We start from the raw sequence: 20,996 nt of genomic DNA on the forward strand, positions 1-20,996 counted from the left end.
TCTAAGGAGAAGAAAGAAAAGGTTAAAATTGTACAATATGGATGAAATACTCAAAAAGTGCCATGGAGTGATACAGAGTGAAAAGGTATATTAGCCTTGTGGAAATCTTGTCTGGATTTGAACAGCTCAACATGTAAATGCCAAGAAATACTGGCAACAAAGATTTATTGCCAACTTCATGCTGACCTTGCTGTGGGTATGGTATCACAGAAAAGATACAAAAAATGGAAAGTTTTTCTTCTTTTGTCTTCACCACTGCTGAAACGAACAGCCCTAAGAAGTATTTCTGAAGTCTAGCTCAAAGGCCCCCTCTTCATTATTGGTGGCTGTCTTGATACCCATTGCTAGCAGAAGCCAAACAATTCTGCCAGATTTTAAATTTTGGTATACATATATTTGTATATGTATGTATGTATATATGTATATATACATATGATTATTCTATTACCTTTATTTTGTAAATAAACATACAACATATATGAAACATAGCCATATATTTCAAAGAGTAATTTCTGGAGAAAAGAAAGGCAAAAGGTGGAAATATATTTCCTAAGATTTTAGACATGAGTAATTTCAAATCAATGACCTTTTTCATGGTTTTCATTCTATAGTTATATTAAAAGCCTCAAGTAAAATGTACATGGACATCTTAATATCCTTTTAAGTAATACAGAATAATTTATACACACCAAATTTAGGTAATGTTAAGAATGGGCCAAAAATTTCAATATAATTTTAAGAACAATTTACCCAAAGAACATCTCTAAGACAATCATGATTTAACAGAACTGATGAAACACACACGCACAAGCATTCCTACAAAAATGAAACAAGAACAAAACTCTATGAACCATCATATTCATTATTTCCTTACAGGAAATAAACAGTCAGTTCTTTAGCTTCCAATTTTCAACCTGCCTTGAAATAATGAGTTGGGAAAGTCTCATGCTTTTAAAAGGTCCTGAAATGTTTTACTATGGTTTGAGCACAAATTATTTCAATTCCCAAGTCTTTGAGGGAAGAAAAAACAGGAGATTGGAAGGAGATAGACTCAACTGGCTCAATAGTTGCTGGCTACCTCATGTAATATATAACTGGCAAAAGAGGAAAATACATTAAGAATTCTCATGAATTGGATAAAAGGCATTTCAAAGACATTGCAATATGGTCAGAGTTTATGCCTTTAAAAAAAAAAGAATAAGTTTAGTAAAGGGGTAAAAGAATAAGCAAACCCTTGAAAGGATAGCTCCAGAAATATTTCGATTTACTTCATTCAAATATTGATAACATTTGCTTCATGAAATTGTAAATATGCACTTCAGAATGTTGGTTTGGCAGTTATGTAAAAATGCCTCTTTTTGGCTGTTGATGCACAGAATTTTAATCGAGTCCAATGGAGTTTTGTGTACACTGTTGAAAGTGGAATTCTAACAATGAGTACGAGCAATGAGTTCAAGGATGGAAAAGAGGAGAGCTATTTAATATTTGATGTTGCTGTTTTTTAACTTGCAAGGCTGATTAAAAAAACTCATCAATACACACAGCTGTTGAAATAGACTATGGAATTTCAGTATATTTCAGTATAGTTGGCAGTTGTTACCTTCCAATAAAGTGCAATCACATAAGAATACCTGGAAAAATCTTCCGTGTTTTTGAAACCTAGCAAGGCTAGTATAATGAGATATCAACTTTGTTTTACAAGCAGAATTACACAAAGGCCAAATCATCTTGGCTATTTCCTTTTGCTTCACAGTTCGGGTGAGCTTATTTTCCTGAAGTTACAATTGATTTTGTCCAATTCTGTCAATATGTATATTGGGTTGCCCCAGTTCCAATTACTTTATTATTTTCTAATTTTTAAAAATACAGTATGATGAAAAACTCAATCTTAAATCAACTTAATAGTAAAGGTTGTTATGTGAAACAGCTACCTAAGTGGCCATTTATAAAAATCCTTTAGCATCCTGGATATATCTAGCTGTTGAATACAGGGAATGATCTCATGGTATTTGTGTAGCTCACATGGGACCGAAGGCTATTTAAAGGGGCAGTCATCACTACATAAACTACTGCGCCAAAACATTCTTTCCTACTGATTCCAATGCAATAAGATAACATGCTCAATAGAATCTAGGGTGAAATGTTCCAAAAAAAAATTCTGGTCTTCATGAAGAATTCAACTAGAGTGTACCCACATATATTGTGTAACAGCTAATTAGAGGACACAGTATATTTATGTTTCAACTTTTCCATATGTTCCTTCTGGTGGCCTGTAATGCCTTGGGAAAGCCTTCAGCTGCAGGGAATTAAATGCATACTTGCGACATCCAACATTCTTCATTGTATTTTCTCGCCGACAACCCTCACTAGGGAAAAAAAAACAAGCACAAAAAATGACAGCAGTAAAAAAGGAAAAAAAAAGAGACTTAAACTAAGATGAAATGAATTGGTTATTTTCATAGCAGTAAAAGAAGAACTAGTTATTTTAAATGGATGCTTGAATCATTTGCAACTCTAAATACTAAATATTCAAACAATGGAATTACAAAGCACATAAATGGATGCAAAAAGCAGCAGTGTATCTAAGTAGAAGAAAGTTCGGATATTTAAAAAAAAATGATGGTCTCATGTATTTCAGGATTTATTGGCTAAGATACTTTGATGGCCTCCTGTCATATATAGTTTTCTAAGAAATAGCTTGAAAGCTGTTCTGATAAGCTAAATTTCTTAATGGCTTATCTTAGAATAAAAGTTTCAAAAGAATGATAATGTTCCCTCTACTTTAACAATAACTATCTTTGTTGGTTATGTATAACAGAAAATGATACTTTTCCTTCAAATGAATCTGACATGCATCAAAATGATACAATTGAAAAAAATCAACCAACAGCATTAATGTCAGTTATTTTGGCTGTGGAATCAGTTGCTTGGAGTGCAAAGTGATCTGAGTGTTTCCATGCATTATACAGTTGTGTCTACATGGCTATTAAGAACAGAGATTCCCCAAGAAGTAGTTCATGGCAGGCTCTTTCACCAAGCAAGAAAGTGGGGGCAAAAACTTGGAGACAGAGCCACACCATGCCCTTCCCAGAAACTTGGCCCTTTGATTTCCTCTCCAGCATTGGTTCTTGGAGAGATGCCATACTATATAATACATACTGTCTTAGCAAATACTGAGAACGCCTTATCTATTAGGCCACCAATTCTTTATTATGAAAACTGGGATAATTTTGGGAATTTCTGGGGAAATTTTCCTATGTAGACACATACAAAAAGAGGTAAAAGCTGTTCAAAATACAAATGATATAATTTCCCCACCATACTGTCCTCTTGTACAGCATAGCTTTGTTTTCATACTACCCTAAGTTAGATATTAAATCAGCTAGTTATCAAATTCATTACAAAATTGCCCTTGATGATATGTAAAATTTGTAGTTATCAAGAAAATAGGATTCTTCAAAGATTTTAAGCAAAGTAAATAGCTTTCTAAAATGTTCTTATGTCTTTTCCTCCTTTCCTAAGTTTTTTTTTAAAAGAATGAATATGGTAATAGTTCAAAATGTAAACTGGAAAAGCTCAGAATAGAAATCATTCCTATTATATTAAATATTAAACAGCCAAATGCAAAATATTTCTGGCAGAATTATAGTATTTTATTCAAAAGTCAGGAAATGTTTTTAATATTTGCTACTTGCTAGTCACTAAGTATTTAAAATAGTTAAGATATGATATTTCTTATTAGTGCTTTGCACTTATCAGGTATTTATTGAACTGAAAAGGGCCCCAAGGCCCACAATATATCTGAACAATATAGTCAAAGATTCTCTAGAAATAATTGCTTATTTTCTGTTCTATTTTATAATTAGCAAAAATATACTTGCATCTAACATAACACCACTGATTATATATTGTGATTAGATTTCTTTAAATCTTTGGGAATTTTCTTTTAATAGGCAAAATATCTAAACATGAACATATGCAGAAGTATATTCCAAACATGTACCTATCTCAAAAACTGTCATAGCTACATTTCAAATTATGTTATCAAGGAAGAATAATTAGCAAGATTCTAGATTTAGACCTTTGATTTTTCCCCAATTACATGTAAAAACAATTTTCTGAACATTCAAAAACTTGTTTTGATTGTTGGTGGAGTTGTAAAACTGATTCAACCACTCTGGAGAGCAATCTGGATCTATGCCCAAAGGGCTATAAAACTATACATAACCACTGTTTTTTTGTTTTTTGGATTTAGACTTTTGAAATAACGCAGTCTAAACCCTGCATTTTACAAATAGGAAATTAAACTTCACATTAAGTGACGCATTCAAAGTCACAAAGAATTGGTAAAGTTTATATTGACTATTAAGTCCTCTTAACTCCAAGTGTTATTTTTTCCATTATACCAATTGCTTCTCCATTCTCTTAGCTAACTAGATATTTTCTTATGTAATTTAAAATTCAAAATTTAATTTCATTACAATTTAATACATTAAAAATGTGAATTTAAATTGTGGTAATATTCAATTTCTAGTATTACTGGAAGTACAGAAAAGAATAAGGGAGAGTCTTAAGTCCCATTGTATTTTACCCCAGCTATTTCATAACAGGACAATATACCTAGATCGGAAGGGTCCTCAGAAGCCATCTAACTGAACAGCTAATGTTTTACCAAAAAAAAAAAAAGTAAAAAAAAGAAAATATTGTCCAAGGTCATACAGAGGTAAGCAGTAAATCCAGGTTTTATGACTTCAGATACCACTAGCCCATACACACCCTAACCCTTTTATTCCATTTGGAGTAGTATGTCCAGTTTTGATCAATATATTTATAAAAGAATATTGATAAATTAAAAGGTGTCTAAAAAAGAGGGCAAACAGATAGTGTAGCTATTTAAAACCATGGTCATATGTGGTTCAGTCAAAGGAAATGGAGATATCTATCCTGGACTTGAGGAGAGGAGGGAGGAGGAGGACATAATCATTGTCTTCAAATATTTAATGAACTGCCATGTTTGAGCAGTTAGCTTGTTCTTGGTCACAGAAAGACAGAACTAAGCTGGATGGGTAGAAATTACAGAGGCAAATTTTGGCTCCCTGCTAGGAAGAATTAACCAGCAATAAGAGCTTTCAAATAAGAAGAAGCAATGAATTCCTTGACAGCCTTTAAATGAAGGCCATATAGGAGCACTTATTAGAGGTATTAATGCTTCAGTCTGGGGCTGAACTAGATGAATTCTGCTGTCCCTTCCTATCCTGTTAAGTGTTGTTAAGAATAATGCCTACTGCATACAATTGTTGTGGGGATCAAATGAGATAACACATGTAGGCCTTAAAGTACTATATAAAAGTTAGCTAATATTATTGTTATCTTGTAATTCTATGATTCCATGAAATGTGTTTGGATCTCATGTATCTTAGCCTACACTCAACTTGTCATATAATGCTGGGAGCAAATAAATTATTATGTTATTCAGTCTTTGAAATTGAAGGATAATCCATGAATCTGCTAATTATTGTGCCCTTCTATCAGAGTAGTTAATATTTTATCCTTAAGCAAAATTTATCTAAGGAGCTTAATCCAAGGTGTTGAATTTTTAAAGGGCAATGAATGTGCTTCCCTCTCACACACACATGTAAAAGGCCCCAAATGTATGGACTCAACAATTTAAACTACTCCCAAGTCAAAAGATCTTCTTCTACATCAATAAAACATAATGATAATTTTTTTCCCTTTGTCTCCTTTTCAAATCTGTCCATTTAAAAAGGAGAAATCAGGATATAAACACAAAGATATCAACTCAATTTAAGGAAATAATTGGCTATACATGCAAAAGATTGTAAAGTGAAAATGAAAATTAACGGAACCTGTCACTCCAGAATTCATTCAGATCAATTTTATTATTTCAGATAGCTCAGAAATAATTATTTATGTGTCAAAGGAGGAATGAAGTCTTTTTTAAGGGAGTGGAGGTTTTGTTTAGAGAAAAGACAAAGTGGGTTATTCTTTCTATTTAAGAATACCTATCTTCATCTGGACGAGGGCAGGGGATATAAAGTTGCTAACTAATTTGTAAAAAGAATGAGTAGGAAACCATTTTGTGTTATTATTGAAGAAAAAGATTTCCCTTCTAAACCTTGTTTAGGGTTCCCTGAGAAACAGAGAAATAAACATGAATGTCAAATATTGCCCTTAATCTTGTCCCTGACATTATTATATCTTAAAGTCAATATAAAAAATGAATGCAAAATTATTAACTCCCTCTTTTCTTCTATAATCCTCTGTCTCTTTTTCTCTTTCTGTCTCTCTCAATCTAACTATCTCTCTCTAGCTTCTTGATGTCTTTTTCCATGACCGCAGTAAGGACAATAAGAAATAAGACATTTGTATAGTGACTTAAAGTTTTGCAAAGTGCTTAACATACATTATTTCATTTGGGTATATATTAGGAAGAACTTTCTAACATCAAGGGAGGTTGCAGCTACTTTATTGGATAATTCAAGGAAAAGAGATACAATGCTTTTATGTTTCATTGCTGTACACTTGTAATACAAAGGAACATTAAATATAAACTCATGAGATCCTGTCCACATCTACAATTCTTTTAAATGATATCCTCAGAAATATATTCTGTGTCCTGAGTTTCAGCGGAAAAGCTTCATTCTCCTGTGACCCAGTCCCCATGAAAGCTCATCCATCACACACACACAGACATGGGTGATCAGTTCCATGAGAATATGCTCAGAAAATGAGGGACACAAAGAAATATACCGGCTCTCTGCAGGTCACATGATAAACAACTTCCACCTCCACCCATACCGGCCTCATCTGGGGTACCAGTGGGCCAGGGAGCAGATTACCTGGGGGCAGGGGAAGAGGAGAATTGTGCAAATGAACTGTCATCAGTATTCATGAATCAAACATTAAGGCCTACTGATGATGCAGGTCCAATGCAGTACATAACATTGTCAATGGGGCCATCTTTGAATACAGAACATTTCTTTTTAAAATTCATATACATCCATACATATAGGATTCTTCTATTATTGCACATAGTAAGTATTCAATATATTTAGTTGAAGGAAAGAAAGTGCATTTAGCCAGGAACATGGCGACCAGCTGTAGCATATGCGACTTAGGTTAGCCACAAGAAAGCATCTGTCTATAGTAGAGATTACTGGGTGAGGATGAAGAATCAATCCTTCTGTGCCCTGTTCAAAAAAATCTGTCTAGAATGGTTGAGCTAATGGCTCAAGTTCTGCCTGGAAGCAGGAGAACAGATTTACTTATATTCCTCTGAATTTAAGATTCAAAGGAAGAGGCATGATTTGTTCATTCTTCACATTCTGCTCCATTTAACTATTTTTTTAAAGAACTGATTATTTGCCGTAAAAAAAGAGTTATACACAGCATCTTCCGACATGGCCAGCTTTTTCAGTGGACTATATTTAGATCTCAAATCTCACTTGTTGTTAAAAGAAGACAGCAAAGCATTGCATGTGTGACACCATTTTGGAGAAGCTGAAAACTTCTAACTGTAGATTGTAGATACAGAACTCTAGGAGTTTTGGGGTGCAGGGGACAGAAGGGATTAAAAATGAAGGCACAAGTCCTAGGGTATGTGGCAGAGGTATTCCTTCCAGAATGTCTGCCCTTGAGTCTGTGGGCTTGCTGTTCAGTACTGTTTGTTTATATGAACCATAAAAAATTTGAGGCCAGGACACAATATTCAATCAGAGAAGCCCTTGAGCAAATTCTGAGAATCTTAAATGTTGGGAGGAAGCAAGTTTCTTTTATTTGTTTTAAATTTTTTCTCTCAGTTCATTCCAAATTTTCAAAACTGGTGAAGAACCAATTTGATTACCCAAGCAGAGTCTGAGAGTAATACCCCTGCATAGTCTTGGTAAAGATATTATACAAATTCATTGGTTCTGGGGGAGGGAAACCATTGAGATGTTGGTTTTTAAAAAATCATTACAACAAAAACCATAACACTTTCAGAATGTAGGACTTTAGTTTCCCCCTCCCAAGCTGTCCCTTTTTACTGTTGGTGTTTTGTTTATTTGTACTTTACATTAACAAAGATATAATAAATCTTCTGCAACAAGTGAATAATAAGGTAAAAAGCAATTTAACTTTAAGAATACTGCATATGTTAAAACTAAGGATAATAAATTAAGAACAAAAACCAGAGTATATTTCTGTGGCTGGCATTTGCTTGTTAAATATTCAGAGAATTCAGGAACCAAGAATGAGCCAGGACAAACTTTCCTGGATTTCTGAATGTTATCATATTTAGTTTTCTGTGAGAAAATAAGGTTTCTGAGTTTAATATGGAATCAAAGATGCAATATTTAATAAAAGAATGCTATTTCTGGGACAAAGAGATCTTGAAAAGCCAATATGCTCAGCTACTATATACTCAAATTCCTGTAATCCCTTTAATGAATTCTTAAGAATGGTTAAAAAGAATAAAAAGTCATATGTAGCAGTAACACCAAATTTTCATGTGTTTTGGTGTGATACAGTATACTGTCATAAACACAACTCCATGATAAGCTAAGTCAGAAAAGTTGAGACATGCACAAGGAAAAAAGTTATGGCTCTGCAAACTGTTTGCTACTTTAACTTGGGGACTATGCTTTGAAATGAAAGCAGAGAATATACATCCTATTAGATAGGCATCTCTAAACAAACAGTTATAAACCCCATCTATTTTTCTTTTTTTTAATCAATCCTCTTCGAAAGTAAAGGAAAGGCCAGCATACACTTAAAGAGTATATAAAAGATACAAATTCTTTTCAGACAAGAGTTCCTTTCTCTGGGATACATGAAACAGGGAACACGAAGCATATAGATGACAAATACGTTTAAATCTGAAGGTAAGAGAAATATTTGGTAAGCGTAACTGATCTTCAGGCCGGCTACATTACGAGGCAACAGGGCACTGTAAGAATGTTACAAGCACTGAAAGCAGAATAATCAATTTAAAAATTTCAATACAGATCCTCTGAATAAAATAATTTGATGGGTATTTACAGTTCAGTACAATAAAAATGTCAAACTGTAAGGCATAATATATTTCTTGGCAGACAACGCTTTGACACATTCCTTCTGTCCAGCTAGTTAATAAGGTGGTGATACATATTCTAGGACTTTTTTTCTTTATAACTTAATTATTATTATTTTTAAACTGATCTTCATTTGCAACGGAATTTGGCCACCAGGTATGCAATGCTCAGAAACAGCCACACAATCAGTAAATTGGGGCTCAGAGCTAATAAAGGAATGGAGTAGAGGAGGCTGGGATCTAGTCTGAAATCTCGGATGGGCACCAAACCACTCAAGTTCTTCTGGGTGACTACCTCCCGTGTTCCAATGCTGTGAAAAGGAAAGAGTTTGGAAGAAGGAAAAAAAGAAAAATGGAAAAGAGAAAACAAAAAGGGGGATGGAGGAAACAGGGAGGAAGGTGAGGAAAAAAAATCATGCAATGAATGTATAAAATATAGGAGAACCAAAAAATGAGATGGAAAAATATTAAAGAAACCACAACAGAAAGGAAAAATGGTATATGGGAAGGAAGTGTAAAAGAAAAGGCCAAAATAAAACCAGCACAATTACAAGAAAAATAGGAAAGAGAAAGAGAATAAAGAGAAAAATAAGAAAAAGTACTGTAGTCTACTGAAAATAAACACATGTAGGTTGAATAAGAATGGTTTTCCATGTTCACCTGTCTCTTAATTGGCCAAGCAAAATTCCATGCTGTCTTGCCATGCTTCCACATGCTGCAAAAAATGGAGCTCTGAACAGTAATCTGAACATGAATAACCATTGTAGCATTTAACCCTCTCACATAGACGTCAGCATGGGGAGGTGCATTTGATTAGCTAACGCTGCCTTGGTTAACTATAGAGGATGACACTTTCATTGCAGGGTTAATTTACCTCACAGGCTATCCACATTGAACCAAACGCATGGATCGTACATTCGGGGTGGAGGGGAGATGGCTGTGTGAAGCCACAGTGAGGACACAAGCCATGGGTCTGCTTCTATTGCCCAGGGCCTTCCCCTAGACATTCTCCAGAAAAAAACACGAATGGGCTGGGCTGGACTCGATCATCTCTGGCATCTCTTCTAATGCTTAGATGCCGGGGAAATTATCTAAGCTTTTCAGGTATGGGTTAGATCAGGGTGTTCTTAACCAGGGGTCTCTGAACTTGTTGTTTTAGAAACATTTTGATAGTTATATCGATATAATTAATTTCCCTTCTAGACCTATGTATTTTATTTTGTATCTTTAAAAATTTCATTCCAAGAAAAGATCAACAGGCTTCCAAAGGAGTTCAGGATACACACAAAAGGTGTGTAGCTCTGGGTGACACTGAATTGTGTTTAAGGTTCCATCAGACTCAGAAATTCTGTGAACTTCTTCAGTTTGGATCATCGCCTCTTCTGAATGCTAAAAGAGCTATAATGGAGTCTCAGTGTGTTTGGAGGCCCACTAAGAATCACTTTCTATAGCTTCTGGCCTCATGATCTCAAAAAAAGAAATAATCCTTGAAGCCTACTGCATAGTAAAGGGGCCTTGGCAAGCAGATGAGCCAAGTCTGAGGATGGCTCATCTGAGATGTTCCTAAGTTGGAGCCAGAGACATTCTTGGGAACTTCAAACCATATCTGAGGCCTCTTGCCTCAAAGGCCTGAGATGAAATATTAATAATCCAGAATCCACAGAGGCCTCCTTTATGGCATCTGCATTAGAAATCTGCTGGTCTGGAGGCAATTCTAGCCCTATTGTGTGGGCCCACAACAGAGAGGGGGAAGGGGGTGTGGTTCTGGGGGGAAAGGCAGAAGGAGAGAGCTCTTCTGAGACATCCCATAGACAGATTGAGAGAGAACAGATGCCTCAGTGAAGCTCCTGCTGTCACGGTGCCACTTCTATGCTCCTGGTTGGGTTTCAGTCACTTGGAGCTCAACTGTAAGTCAGAGCTCCAGTTGACTATGACTAGGTAGTGGCCATGGCCCCAGAGTGCCACTGGTGGTGGGGCTCAGTCCTGGTCCTCACAGGTTAACGCCTCTCCCAAGGCCAGCCTGAAACTTAGAGAAGCCAGCCTTTTTCTTGGCTACTCCTCTTCCTCATTAAACAGGACTACCTGGTGCTTAGGAAGAGAAAGGACACTTCCTATTTTCCAGGTGTATCCTGGAAGTTAAAGAACTGACTGTCTAGCTCTGAGAAGGAAGGACAATTCTGATTTGGTTGCTCTGTTCTAAAACCTTTCTCCTTTCAATGACTTCTCCTATATTCCTCCTGGAGACCTTGTGGAAGCTGTATTAGTTCCAGCTTCTACCTAGTTCTGCCCTTTGTTTCCATCAGAAACATCATGGTGTCAAAATCAAATATAAAGGGAATAGATAGAGGAGTGGGAAAATGCTCATCCATACATTAGGATCCTTGCAGACTGCATATTGATTTAGTTTTAAAATGAAATGTTATCTATGTTTTTTCTATCTTTATTTTATTAAATATTTTCTAATTTTATTTTTAATATAGTTCTGGCCACACTTGGGCTTCATGCTGAGTGTTTGACACCATAGAAAGAAGAATCTCAGTTTCAGAATTGAAAGGGACCTTTGGCAGTGTAAGAACATGTATGAATAAATAACTCTCTACCCTTTAAAATATCCCTGACAATTAGCCACTGAGTCTCTGCCAGCACTTTAGGTCATCAATGATAGGGAAATCACTGCCTCCTGAAACAATCCACTTCCATTTTAAATGGCTCTAACTGTGGGGGCTCTATGTCTAAAACTTTAATCCATTAAGGAGACTTTTTTCCTCTTTCTCCCAGCATGAAGAAGATGCAAGAGATAAATCCAAAGAACATATATGTGTGCATATGTATGCAGTATTATATACTGTATACTGTATATATGATGTGTAAAATTAAATCGTATCAGATTTGTGCTATTAGCCAAAATGAGCTTCCAGTCACTGTAGGCTGTGGCTACAAAGTCTTTATCTCTTGACTCTCCTCCTTTAGCCACCATCGAAGCCAGAAAGTTAAAGACAGACTCATCCCGACGGCAGCTCTACCTTGTCACCCTTTATGCCTGACCCAGTGGATAGATTTGTGTGATTTTTAAGGAGTAGGTACAATCTACTGAATAACTTTACAAGAGTGGAAGATTCACAGAATTTCAAGAGTGGGAAAAGGACCTCAGAGATTACTCAGTTCGATTTGTATTGGAATACAATTTGAATCTTTTTTATAATGAATTTTTAATAACAAGAATTTCTGTCATGTGAATTGAAACACAGGAGTTGAAATCATGTATGACCTTCAGTGACTTAATACTGTAGCCCTGAAATGTTTAGTACTAGTTAAAAATATCACACTCATAAGGGACTGAATGCCAAGAAGTGAATATAGGCTTCCTTTTAAAAAGAAAACCCTCCAATTTAATATGCTGTGGCTATAGTGAAATTTTACTATTAGACTTTGGAAGCCTTTAAGTCTTAAGAAATTCAAAGCAAGACAAAGTATGTGTGTATGTGCGTGTGTGCACAAGACTGCACAGATGTATATGTATATACCTGTGTTTGGCTATGGGGCAAAAAAAGTGCACACTATAGGGGGTCTCTCTGATTTGCCTGAGGGGCACAGAGTAGTATTTTGTAACAAAGTTTACATTTTATCCCAATTGAGGCATTTTTCATATTGCACCATGAAAAGACTTGCTTGTTGGCAGCTTAGTCAAACTGATATTTTAGAGGAATTCTTTCAGGATTTCAACAAATCTGACTTAGTTATGGTTCTATCTGTCAATAATGCAATTCACTCAAAGCCCGTTCTGTTGCCTAAAGTCAAAGATTAGACAAACAAAAAGTACCCAAATTTCCCCTCTTTTCTTTTACAGCTTCCTCACTGTCTAAAATAAATAACATATTGCTAGCTGGTATAAGCAGAGTACAATGGTCTTATTCTTGGTTAATTAAATGAGGATGAAACTCTAAGTAAGCAATCTTGTCTGGGAGCTGAACAAAAGAAGAGATATTCACCGAAGTTATATTCTGGTTAGAGGCTTAAACCACCCACAGTCTTCATTCTACAATGTTTAAAATGAAGACATTGAAGTGCTCAGCTCTTGTCAAAGGTGCCTAATGTTGGTGAAACAGAGCTGGAGGTTTTGTGTTGATTCAAATGTCTTTTTATTGCAAACCTGTGTTTCTACCTTGGTCTTATGTCTTATGACTGATCCTGGAATACTAGAAAAATGGGCCAAACTTGAGACAGGGTCACATACAAATTTTAGGAAAATAGAAATAATGTTTTAAGATTTCATTCCAAAAATAAGATGCTCTGTTATAAGGAGTTGTTTTCTAAATGAGGGGCCAGACGGAAGAAGGTTTGTTGCTTTAGAAGGTATCTGCCATTGAAATAATGTAACACTCATGTGCATGGGACATTCTTTTGTTAACTGTGGTGCTGTAATTTCACAGTATCCTGAATTTGGGGTGGCAGGATTCTGGAAACAATTCTGGAAATAAACTTATGTTTTTATGGCATTCATACTTAACCTTTCTCTCTAGACCCCTTACATCTTACTAATCTCAGGGTTTTGATCCATGTAAGAAATACTTAAGAGGAAAGGAGGAGGGGAAGAGAAATAGATTAAGAGGGAAAAGGAATAAGAGAGAAAAAGGGGAAGTGGAGGAGGAAAAAAGGAAAAGGAGGAGAAGGAGATGAGGAAAAGGGGGGAAAAGAAGGAGAAAGAGAAGGAGGAGAAAGAGGAGGAGGAGAAAGAGAAGGAGATGAGGAAGAGAAGAAGAAAGGGGGAAAAGAAGGAGGAAGAGGAGGAGAAAGAGAAGGAGAAGGGGAGGAGAGAAAGAGGAGGAAGACAAGAGAGCATATAAGTACAGAGGGAAGAGGGGAAAGGACAAATGAAGACTAAAATGAATTCTATTCCAATTCATTCTAAGAATAAAATAATGAAGAAAAGGGACTAATAGTAAGAGGCAGCAGCTCATACACCTTCTTTATGCATCTGAATATTGTGAAAGGGTCAAATAGCAGAAACATACAGAAAGGATAAGAGAATTGGACACTTTAGAGAATTTGGTGAGAAGACAAACAATACAGTACATTCAATAGGAGTGAATGTTGGAAACAGGACTCAACAGCATTGTTGAACTACATTGAATAAAAGACTAAAAACTTATTTCTTATCCTTTCTTTTGGTATGTGAAATAAGGAGCTTTCCAGCAGTGCTTGAAACAAGGCATTGAACGACAGTAAACAGATCTGATTAAAATACAGTATTTCGTCTGTCAGACACATTTGCTGCTTCGGAATACAGAACACTGTTAAGAGGATGTGACAACGGCACACTGACAGGTTGTGATGGAGTTGGATTGCTGTTGGGAAACATTCATTCGGACACTTTGCCCATAAAAGCAAATTGTGTCGAACGTCTATGGGGAAGCGTAGCAGACCAATGCAACCTGCAGATAGGGAGCCTTCATAATAAGACCGTAAAACCCTGCCGAGGAGAGACGAGACGCTCTCGGGCTGACCAGACCACCCAAGCCAGAAGCCCCCACGGCCCCAGGGCAGGGAGCGAGGAATCCCACAGGCCACGCCACTTTCAAAGCGGGAGCTGGCCTGGAACGCTGCGCTGGGAATGGCATTTAAGGCCCTTCTCTGACTGTCCTGTGATTTTCATCTTATCGACTAGAGCAAAACTCGAGTTTAGCTCTGCATACTGAGATAGTATAAGGACTTTTTAATAAGGTCAAACATGATCATGTAAATATTTCTCTTCAAAGAATCCTATTATCTAGAGCTGGAAGTACCATTAGAACAGTCCAGCTCCCTCATTTTATAGATGAGGAAACTGAGGTCAAGAGAAATTAAGTGATTCACTCAAGGCCTTGCAGATAAGTAACCTGCAGGGCCAGACCTAAAACCTAGGTTGTCTCCATTGTGAATGAAGGGCCCTTTCCACTCCCCCAGGGCCCAGAGCAGGGATGAGAACAACAGAAATCAGGCCTACACTAGAGATAAGGATTCATTGTATATATTCTACATGCATACAGGCAGTCTAGGAGGATTCCTGTGGGGTGCTCATTAACTTAGAAAACCACCTATTTACACTATATTTTACTGTATTTTAATTTGTTTTATTTACTTTCCCAATTCCATATTAATCTGGTTTAGCAGCATGTAGGTCGGGGAGCCCCCGGTGCTTAGCACAGTGCTTGGCACATGTATTTAACTGTTGAGTCATTTCAGTGGCATCTGACTCTTTGTGACCCCATTGGGGGTTTTCTTGGCAAAGATACTGGAGTGGTTTGCTGCTTTCTACTCCAGCTCATTTACAAATGAGGAAAATGAGGAAAACAGGTTAAGTGACTTGCCCAGGGTCACACAACTATTAAATGTCTGAGGCTGGATGAAGACGAGTCCACCTGATTTCACTGTGCCACCTGGCCTGGCACACAGTAGGTGCTTAATAAATATTTACTGATTGACACCTCTGCTCTGGAGATAAGTATATTTTATATGAGGGAAATGATGGTGATGACAGGTTAAAGACAACAGAGTTGGGATTTCCTGAGGCTATTTAAGGAAACCTATATCCAAAAAATTTATTAAAAAAAAGCAAAACCTCCCCAACAACGATTTCTTTTCTAAAAAGCAATGATAGGCTTATAAAAAGACAACCACTTATCTGCAGTTTACACAGATCCTGAATTAGGAGTAAAGGACCAGAGGGCACTGAGACTAACCTCCTCATGCAATCCAGAGCCTGGGTGAAGACCTGGGGAGCCATTCCATGTTCGTGCTGCAGGATCAGACATTGCTCCAGAGTCACGGACATAGCTGTCCTGTCCTTGGCACTCTTGCAGCTGGTAAATCGGACTCCATTGAGTCTTCGGCACACCTAGGAATGAGAAGACAGATTTTTAAAAAATACATAGGAAGTACTTGTTACAGTTTGAAAGATATTCTGATCCCAAAGGTTAGAAAACCAACCTAATTAAGAACAAAAGAAAAATGGAAAAACCTGCAAAACTAATTAGATTATAAATTCAGAAATAGAAGAGATGTTAGAGGTCATTTAGTCCCTCTCCCCCATTTTACAGATGAGAAAATGAGGCTCTGAGAAGCCAGGATGTTATCTCAGGTCTCCTGACTCCATATTTAAGGCTCTTTTCTCTGTACCACCCCTTTTTTTTCTCTGTATTCTACTTTCCAATTGAATTTTTCCCTCCCATAATGATATATGTAATATAAGAAATACTATGGGGCAGCTGGGTGGCTCAGTGGATTGAGAGTCAGACCTAGAGACAGGAGGTCCTAAGTTCAAATCTGGCCTCTGACACTCTCTAGCTTTGTGATCTTGGGCAAGTCACTTAACCCCAAATGCCCAGCCCTTACCACTCTTCTGCCTTGGAACCTACATATGGTATTGATTCTATGACCTAAGTAAAGGTTCTTAACCTAAGTAAGGGAAGAGAGAAGAGAGAAGAGGGAAGAGGAGAGGAGAGAAGTACATTTAATACAAGCAATAATTAAAAATAAAGAAATAAAATTATTAATGAAATTCAAAACAATTTAATTAAATAACTAAAATAATGAAATAAGAGTTTAAAATTATAATTAAAAACTTTAAGGATGGGTTCTTTTCATCAGTGTAGGTACTCCAAAATACCTTCCTGGCATAAGTCTGTCTTTGTGAGTTGCTATGGCTTAAAAAAAAAATCATTGCAAGGCTTTTCTGTTTTTCTGGTGATGGCTTTCTTTTTTTTTAAGCTAGGGTGATCTCCATAGGACAAACACACAGTTTGTGACCAGCCATATGCAAAGCTTGTTTATTTCAGTATGGCCTGCTAGAATGCTAGAAGTGCATTCCACTGATTCTGAGAAACTAGAATTCACTTCCATTTCCCAATAAGGCAACAGAGAAGGGCTTTCTCTGGTGGTGAAATATTAGAACCACAATAATAGCTACTGACATTTAAGAAGATCATTCTTTGGTTTGTAAAACCTTGCTTCAAAACAATGCTGTAAAATGCAGGCATTATTATCAACTGGTTAATCAATAAACATTTATTAAGCATCAGTTCTGACCAGATACCATGCCAAGTGCTGGGGAAATACAAAGTGGTAAAAGATAGTCTCAGCCCTTAAGGAGCTTATAATAATATAACCTAACATAATTTCACCTAATATCATGATAATCTAATCTAATCCTTGCTTTATAGATGAAGAAAAAGAAGCCAAGAGAAATGAAGGCTAATTAGTTTGTTCAAGGTCTCACAACTAAATAGGTGGGCAGAACTGGGATTTATCCCAGTAGAATTGCTTATTGGCTAAAGGGAGAGGGGAGGGAAGAAGGGAGGGAAAGAAAATGAGTCATGTAAACATGGAGAAGTATTTTAAAAAATAAAATTTAAATAAAAAAAAAAGTACTGGGATCTACACCAGGTTTTTCTGATTTCAAATCCAATGCCTGTTCCACTAAACCAAACAAGCCAACTTTAAAAAGTAAAATGGATCTAAGGTGTTGATGTGGCATTAGTTCCTAGTGTACTAAAGTATCTGGCATATGTGTGAGTCAAGAAGGATATAGTGGAAAGACTTAGAGATCTGGAGTTAGAAGAAATGAGTTTAAATTCAAGTTCTCCTGCTAACTGCGACTTTGGACAAGTTATTTTGGGGTCATATATGACTATTGTACACATTAGAAATGAACATCCAAAGAGCTTAAAAGTGTTCTGGCCAAAATTGGTCTACTGACTCCAGTCTTGGTGTCCTTTCTACTGCACCAAAATGTCCAATTTTTCCACTATGTGAAGAGATTTAGATTAGGTAATCACTGAGCCCCATCCGGCACTAACTCCAGGATCCTATATGGTCGCTGAATATTTGTCAGTAATTTCTAAAAACCTTGGAATGACAGGAAAAGGTCCACCAGACTACTAACAGGCAAATGTCCTGATGTCCAAAAGGGGAAGATGACAGACTATTCATACGTTAGACTGGTGAAATGGACTTGGATACAAAGGCTTGAATACATTATTAAAGGAATGGTGCATGACAGTGATGGGCAAACTTTTTAAAGAGGGGGCCAAAGGAAAGGAAATGTCAGTCTGTTTCTAAGGCAACTCTTTCAAAGTTTCATTGTATTGTATCCTACTCATTGTATTCGTCAGATTAGGAATAATGTTGGGTGGCTGAAGAGAACATTTCAGGGGGCCGCATCTGGCCTGCAGGCCGTAGTTTGCTCATCATTGGTGTATAAGCATTTAGAATTCAACTTATATGCAGAGTACAATGTGAAATTGCAGCATGGATAAATCAAAAGCTGTAATTTAAGGCTGCCAGAGTTGAAATGTCAAGAATCTCAGACATACAAATGATGCCACTCAGAAGACTGAAAGGAAAAAGAATTAAGAAGGCTCTTGGGAGAAAAGCTTTACATGAAAAAAACTAAGATCTTTAAAAGTGGTCCCATCACTTCCTGGCAAGCAGTGGGAGAAGAAATGGAAGCAGGGCCCAATTTATACTCTTGGGCTCCAAACTCGAAGCAGCCAGGAGCGGAGGCGCCTGCTCCTCAGAAGGAAAGCTATGACAAACATGGACCGCGTACTAGAGACGTCACCTCACCGGCAAAGGCCCTCTGGTCAAAGCGGAGGTTTTCTCAGGATGGCCGTGAGAGATGGACCCTACGGAAAGCCGAGTGCCACAGAATGGAGGCTTCATGGTGGTGCTGGAAACAACTTTCAAGAGGCCCTGCCATGGCAACGAGGCTAAATCAGTTAATACTTAAAGAAATTAATACAGGCCGTTCATTGGATGGTCAAATCCTTCTGCTAAAGCTTCCATATGTTGGTCACATAATGAGAAGACAGGAGTCATTGGAAAAGACCTAATGTTGGGCAAGACTGAAGGGAAAAGGAGAAGACGGCAGAGGGTGAGGTAGGGAAATAGCATCCTGGAAGCCATGGATATGAGCTTGGGGGGACACAAGAGCCCACCAGTCAGACATGACAGAACAAAGGAACAAGGTGGTGATCACCACTAACAGTTAGGCTGCTTTAATGATGATTCATCATGCCTGACGAATCACATTTTCATTTTTTGACAGGTTAATGTGATTAGTAGATAAGGAAAATACTACAGCTACAGTACAGTTAGAGTCTAATGTATAAATGGAGATTTTGAACCTTGGACTTCATCCCTCATAAGTCCCCCAAACTCCCTTTAATCTCTCCTGCGCCTCCACGTTTGCCTGGTCATGTTATTGCTTTATAAGTTCTGTAACTCCTCCCCTCTTTCTCTTTTGCTCTGGCGAGCCAGCTGAATAGCTAGGTCTCTTACTTTGGTTATTATTAATAAAACTTTATTAAATATAGTACTTAGTTCTTGTATATTAATTTTAATCTCCACACTAACAAAGTAAATACCATCTCTGGTATTCAGCACAAATCCTGGCACATAGTAGACACTCAATTCTTATTTACTGACTAACCTTTTTCAAGAAAAGCATCTCTTATAACAGAGATGTCAGCCTGGGAGTGCCTCCTGAACCAGATTAAAATGTAAATGTTAAATGCCTAACAAAATAAATACAACTCTAACATAGTATAGATAATGTTAATTTGTGGCTTTTAAAGTAAACATTCGATGAGAAGGGATTTTACTGACATGACAAAGAAAGAAGGGAAAAAAACTTAGCAAAGCTAATAGATCAAAAAAGTCTGACAAGATCTGTAGTATCCCACGTGGAGAGTCCCCCATCTCAGAAAAAAAAAAAAAGAGGGAGAGAGGTACCTTATCAAATCTCTTTTGGGGGGACAAAATTTTGTTGTTGTTCAGTTGTCCTGTCATGTCTGACTTCATGATCCCATTTGGTGTTTTCTTGTCAAAGATACTGAAGCAGTTTACCATTTCCTTCTCCCATTTTACAGGTGAGACAACTGCAGCAGACAGGGTTAAGTGTTAAGGGTTAAGCTCAGGGTCACACTGCTGGTTTATGAGGCCAAATTTGAATTCAGAAATTAAGTCTTCCTGACTCCAGACATGATGTTCTACCCCTGAGGCAATAATTTCCCAGTGTCTAGTTTAAATTTCTCTTCTTGACATTTACATTACTGTGGTTATACATTTTCTCAGTTCTTAATAATTTTACTCTGCATCATATTTCCTATGCTTCTCTTTTCATTGTTTCTTTTGGCATACTAATCTATTACACTGATGGACCATCCAACTTTAGCCATTCCCCTCAATGATGAGTATCAAGGCTATTCCCAGGTGTTTGCTAACACAATACAATGGCATATAGACATATATATATGCATATATATATATGTGCCAAGTGTAATACATGAAATTCAATAAAGATAAGTGTAAAATCCTACCTTAGATTAAAAACAACAGAAATATAGTATAGGATGATGGAAGCATGGCTAGACAATCATTTCTATGAAAAATACCTGGCTACCCTACTGGACCCACAAATTCAATATTATTTTGTAGAGTGACATGCAAGCCAAAAAAAAAAAAAGTTCGTGAGGACTTTGGCTGAATTAAATAGAATAAGGGAAGTAAAAAGTCTTTTCCTCAAGTTAGCTGGAATATCAGGTTTAGTTTGACATAACATATTTTAATAAACATTAACAAGCTACAAAATGTCTAGGAAAAGAATCAGGATGATGAGGGGGCTGACAATCATGCCTTCAGCTGAAGGCACCAAGAATGTTGAGCCTGAGGGAAAGAAGTCTAGGTTGGGGGTCTGAGAGGGTGATGATTGTTTAAGTATTTAAAGGACTGCCATACGGAGGAGGGATGAGACTAGTTCTGCACAGCCTCAGAGGACAGAATGGGTAGAGATGGGGCTGTAAACGGCAGAAAGATAGATTTAAGCTTATAATAATAAAAAATTTCCTAGCATTGCCCCAAACCAGAATGGGCTGACTTGGGAGATAAT

At 36.9% G+C, this 20,996-nt stretch overlaps 1 protein-coding gene across 8 annotated transcripts in view; it reads right to left on the bottom strand.

Moving 5' to 3' along the window:
- Positions 1–2,122: 2,122 nt before the first annotated feature.
- INPP4A (inositol polyphosphate-4-phosphatase type I A) overlaps positions 2,123–20,996 on the bottom strand; it is an 85,910-nt gene continuing 67,036 nt past the window's right edge. For 6 of the 8 annotated variants that reach the window (XM_044670424.1, XM_044670421.1, XM_044670417.1 and 3 more), the window contains 2 exons: positions 15,790–15,944; positions 2,123–2,366 (listed from right to left, as the gene is read on the bottom strand). In XM_044670424.1, coding sequence (XP_044526359.1) covers positions 2,234–2,366; positions 15,790–15,944 — 288 coding nt within the window. In that variant the 3' untranslated portion in view covers positions 2,123–2,233. Of the gene's footprint in view, positions 2,367–9,200; positions 9,382–15,789; positions 15,945–20,996 lie in introns of those variants that run through there. The other 2 variants (XM_044670420.1, XM_044670419.1) reach the window with 1 other exon arrangement.

The sequence above is a fragment of the Gracilinanus agilis genome, chromosome 3 (assembly GCF_016433145.1).
Source record: "Gracilinanus agilis isolate LMUSP501 chromosome 3, AgileGrace, whole genome shotgun sequence".
NCBI lineage: Eukaryota > Metazoa > Chordata > Mammalia > Didelphimorphia > Didelphidae > Gracilinanus > Gracilinanus agilis.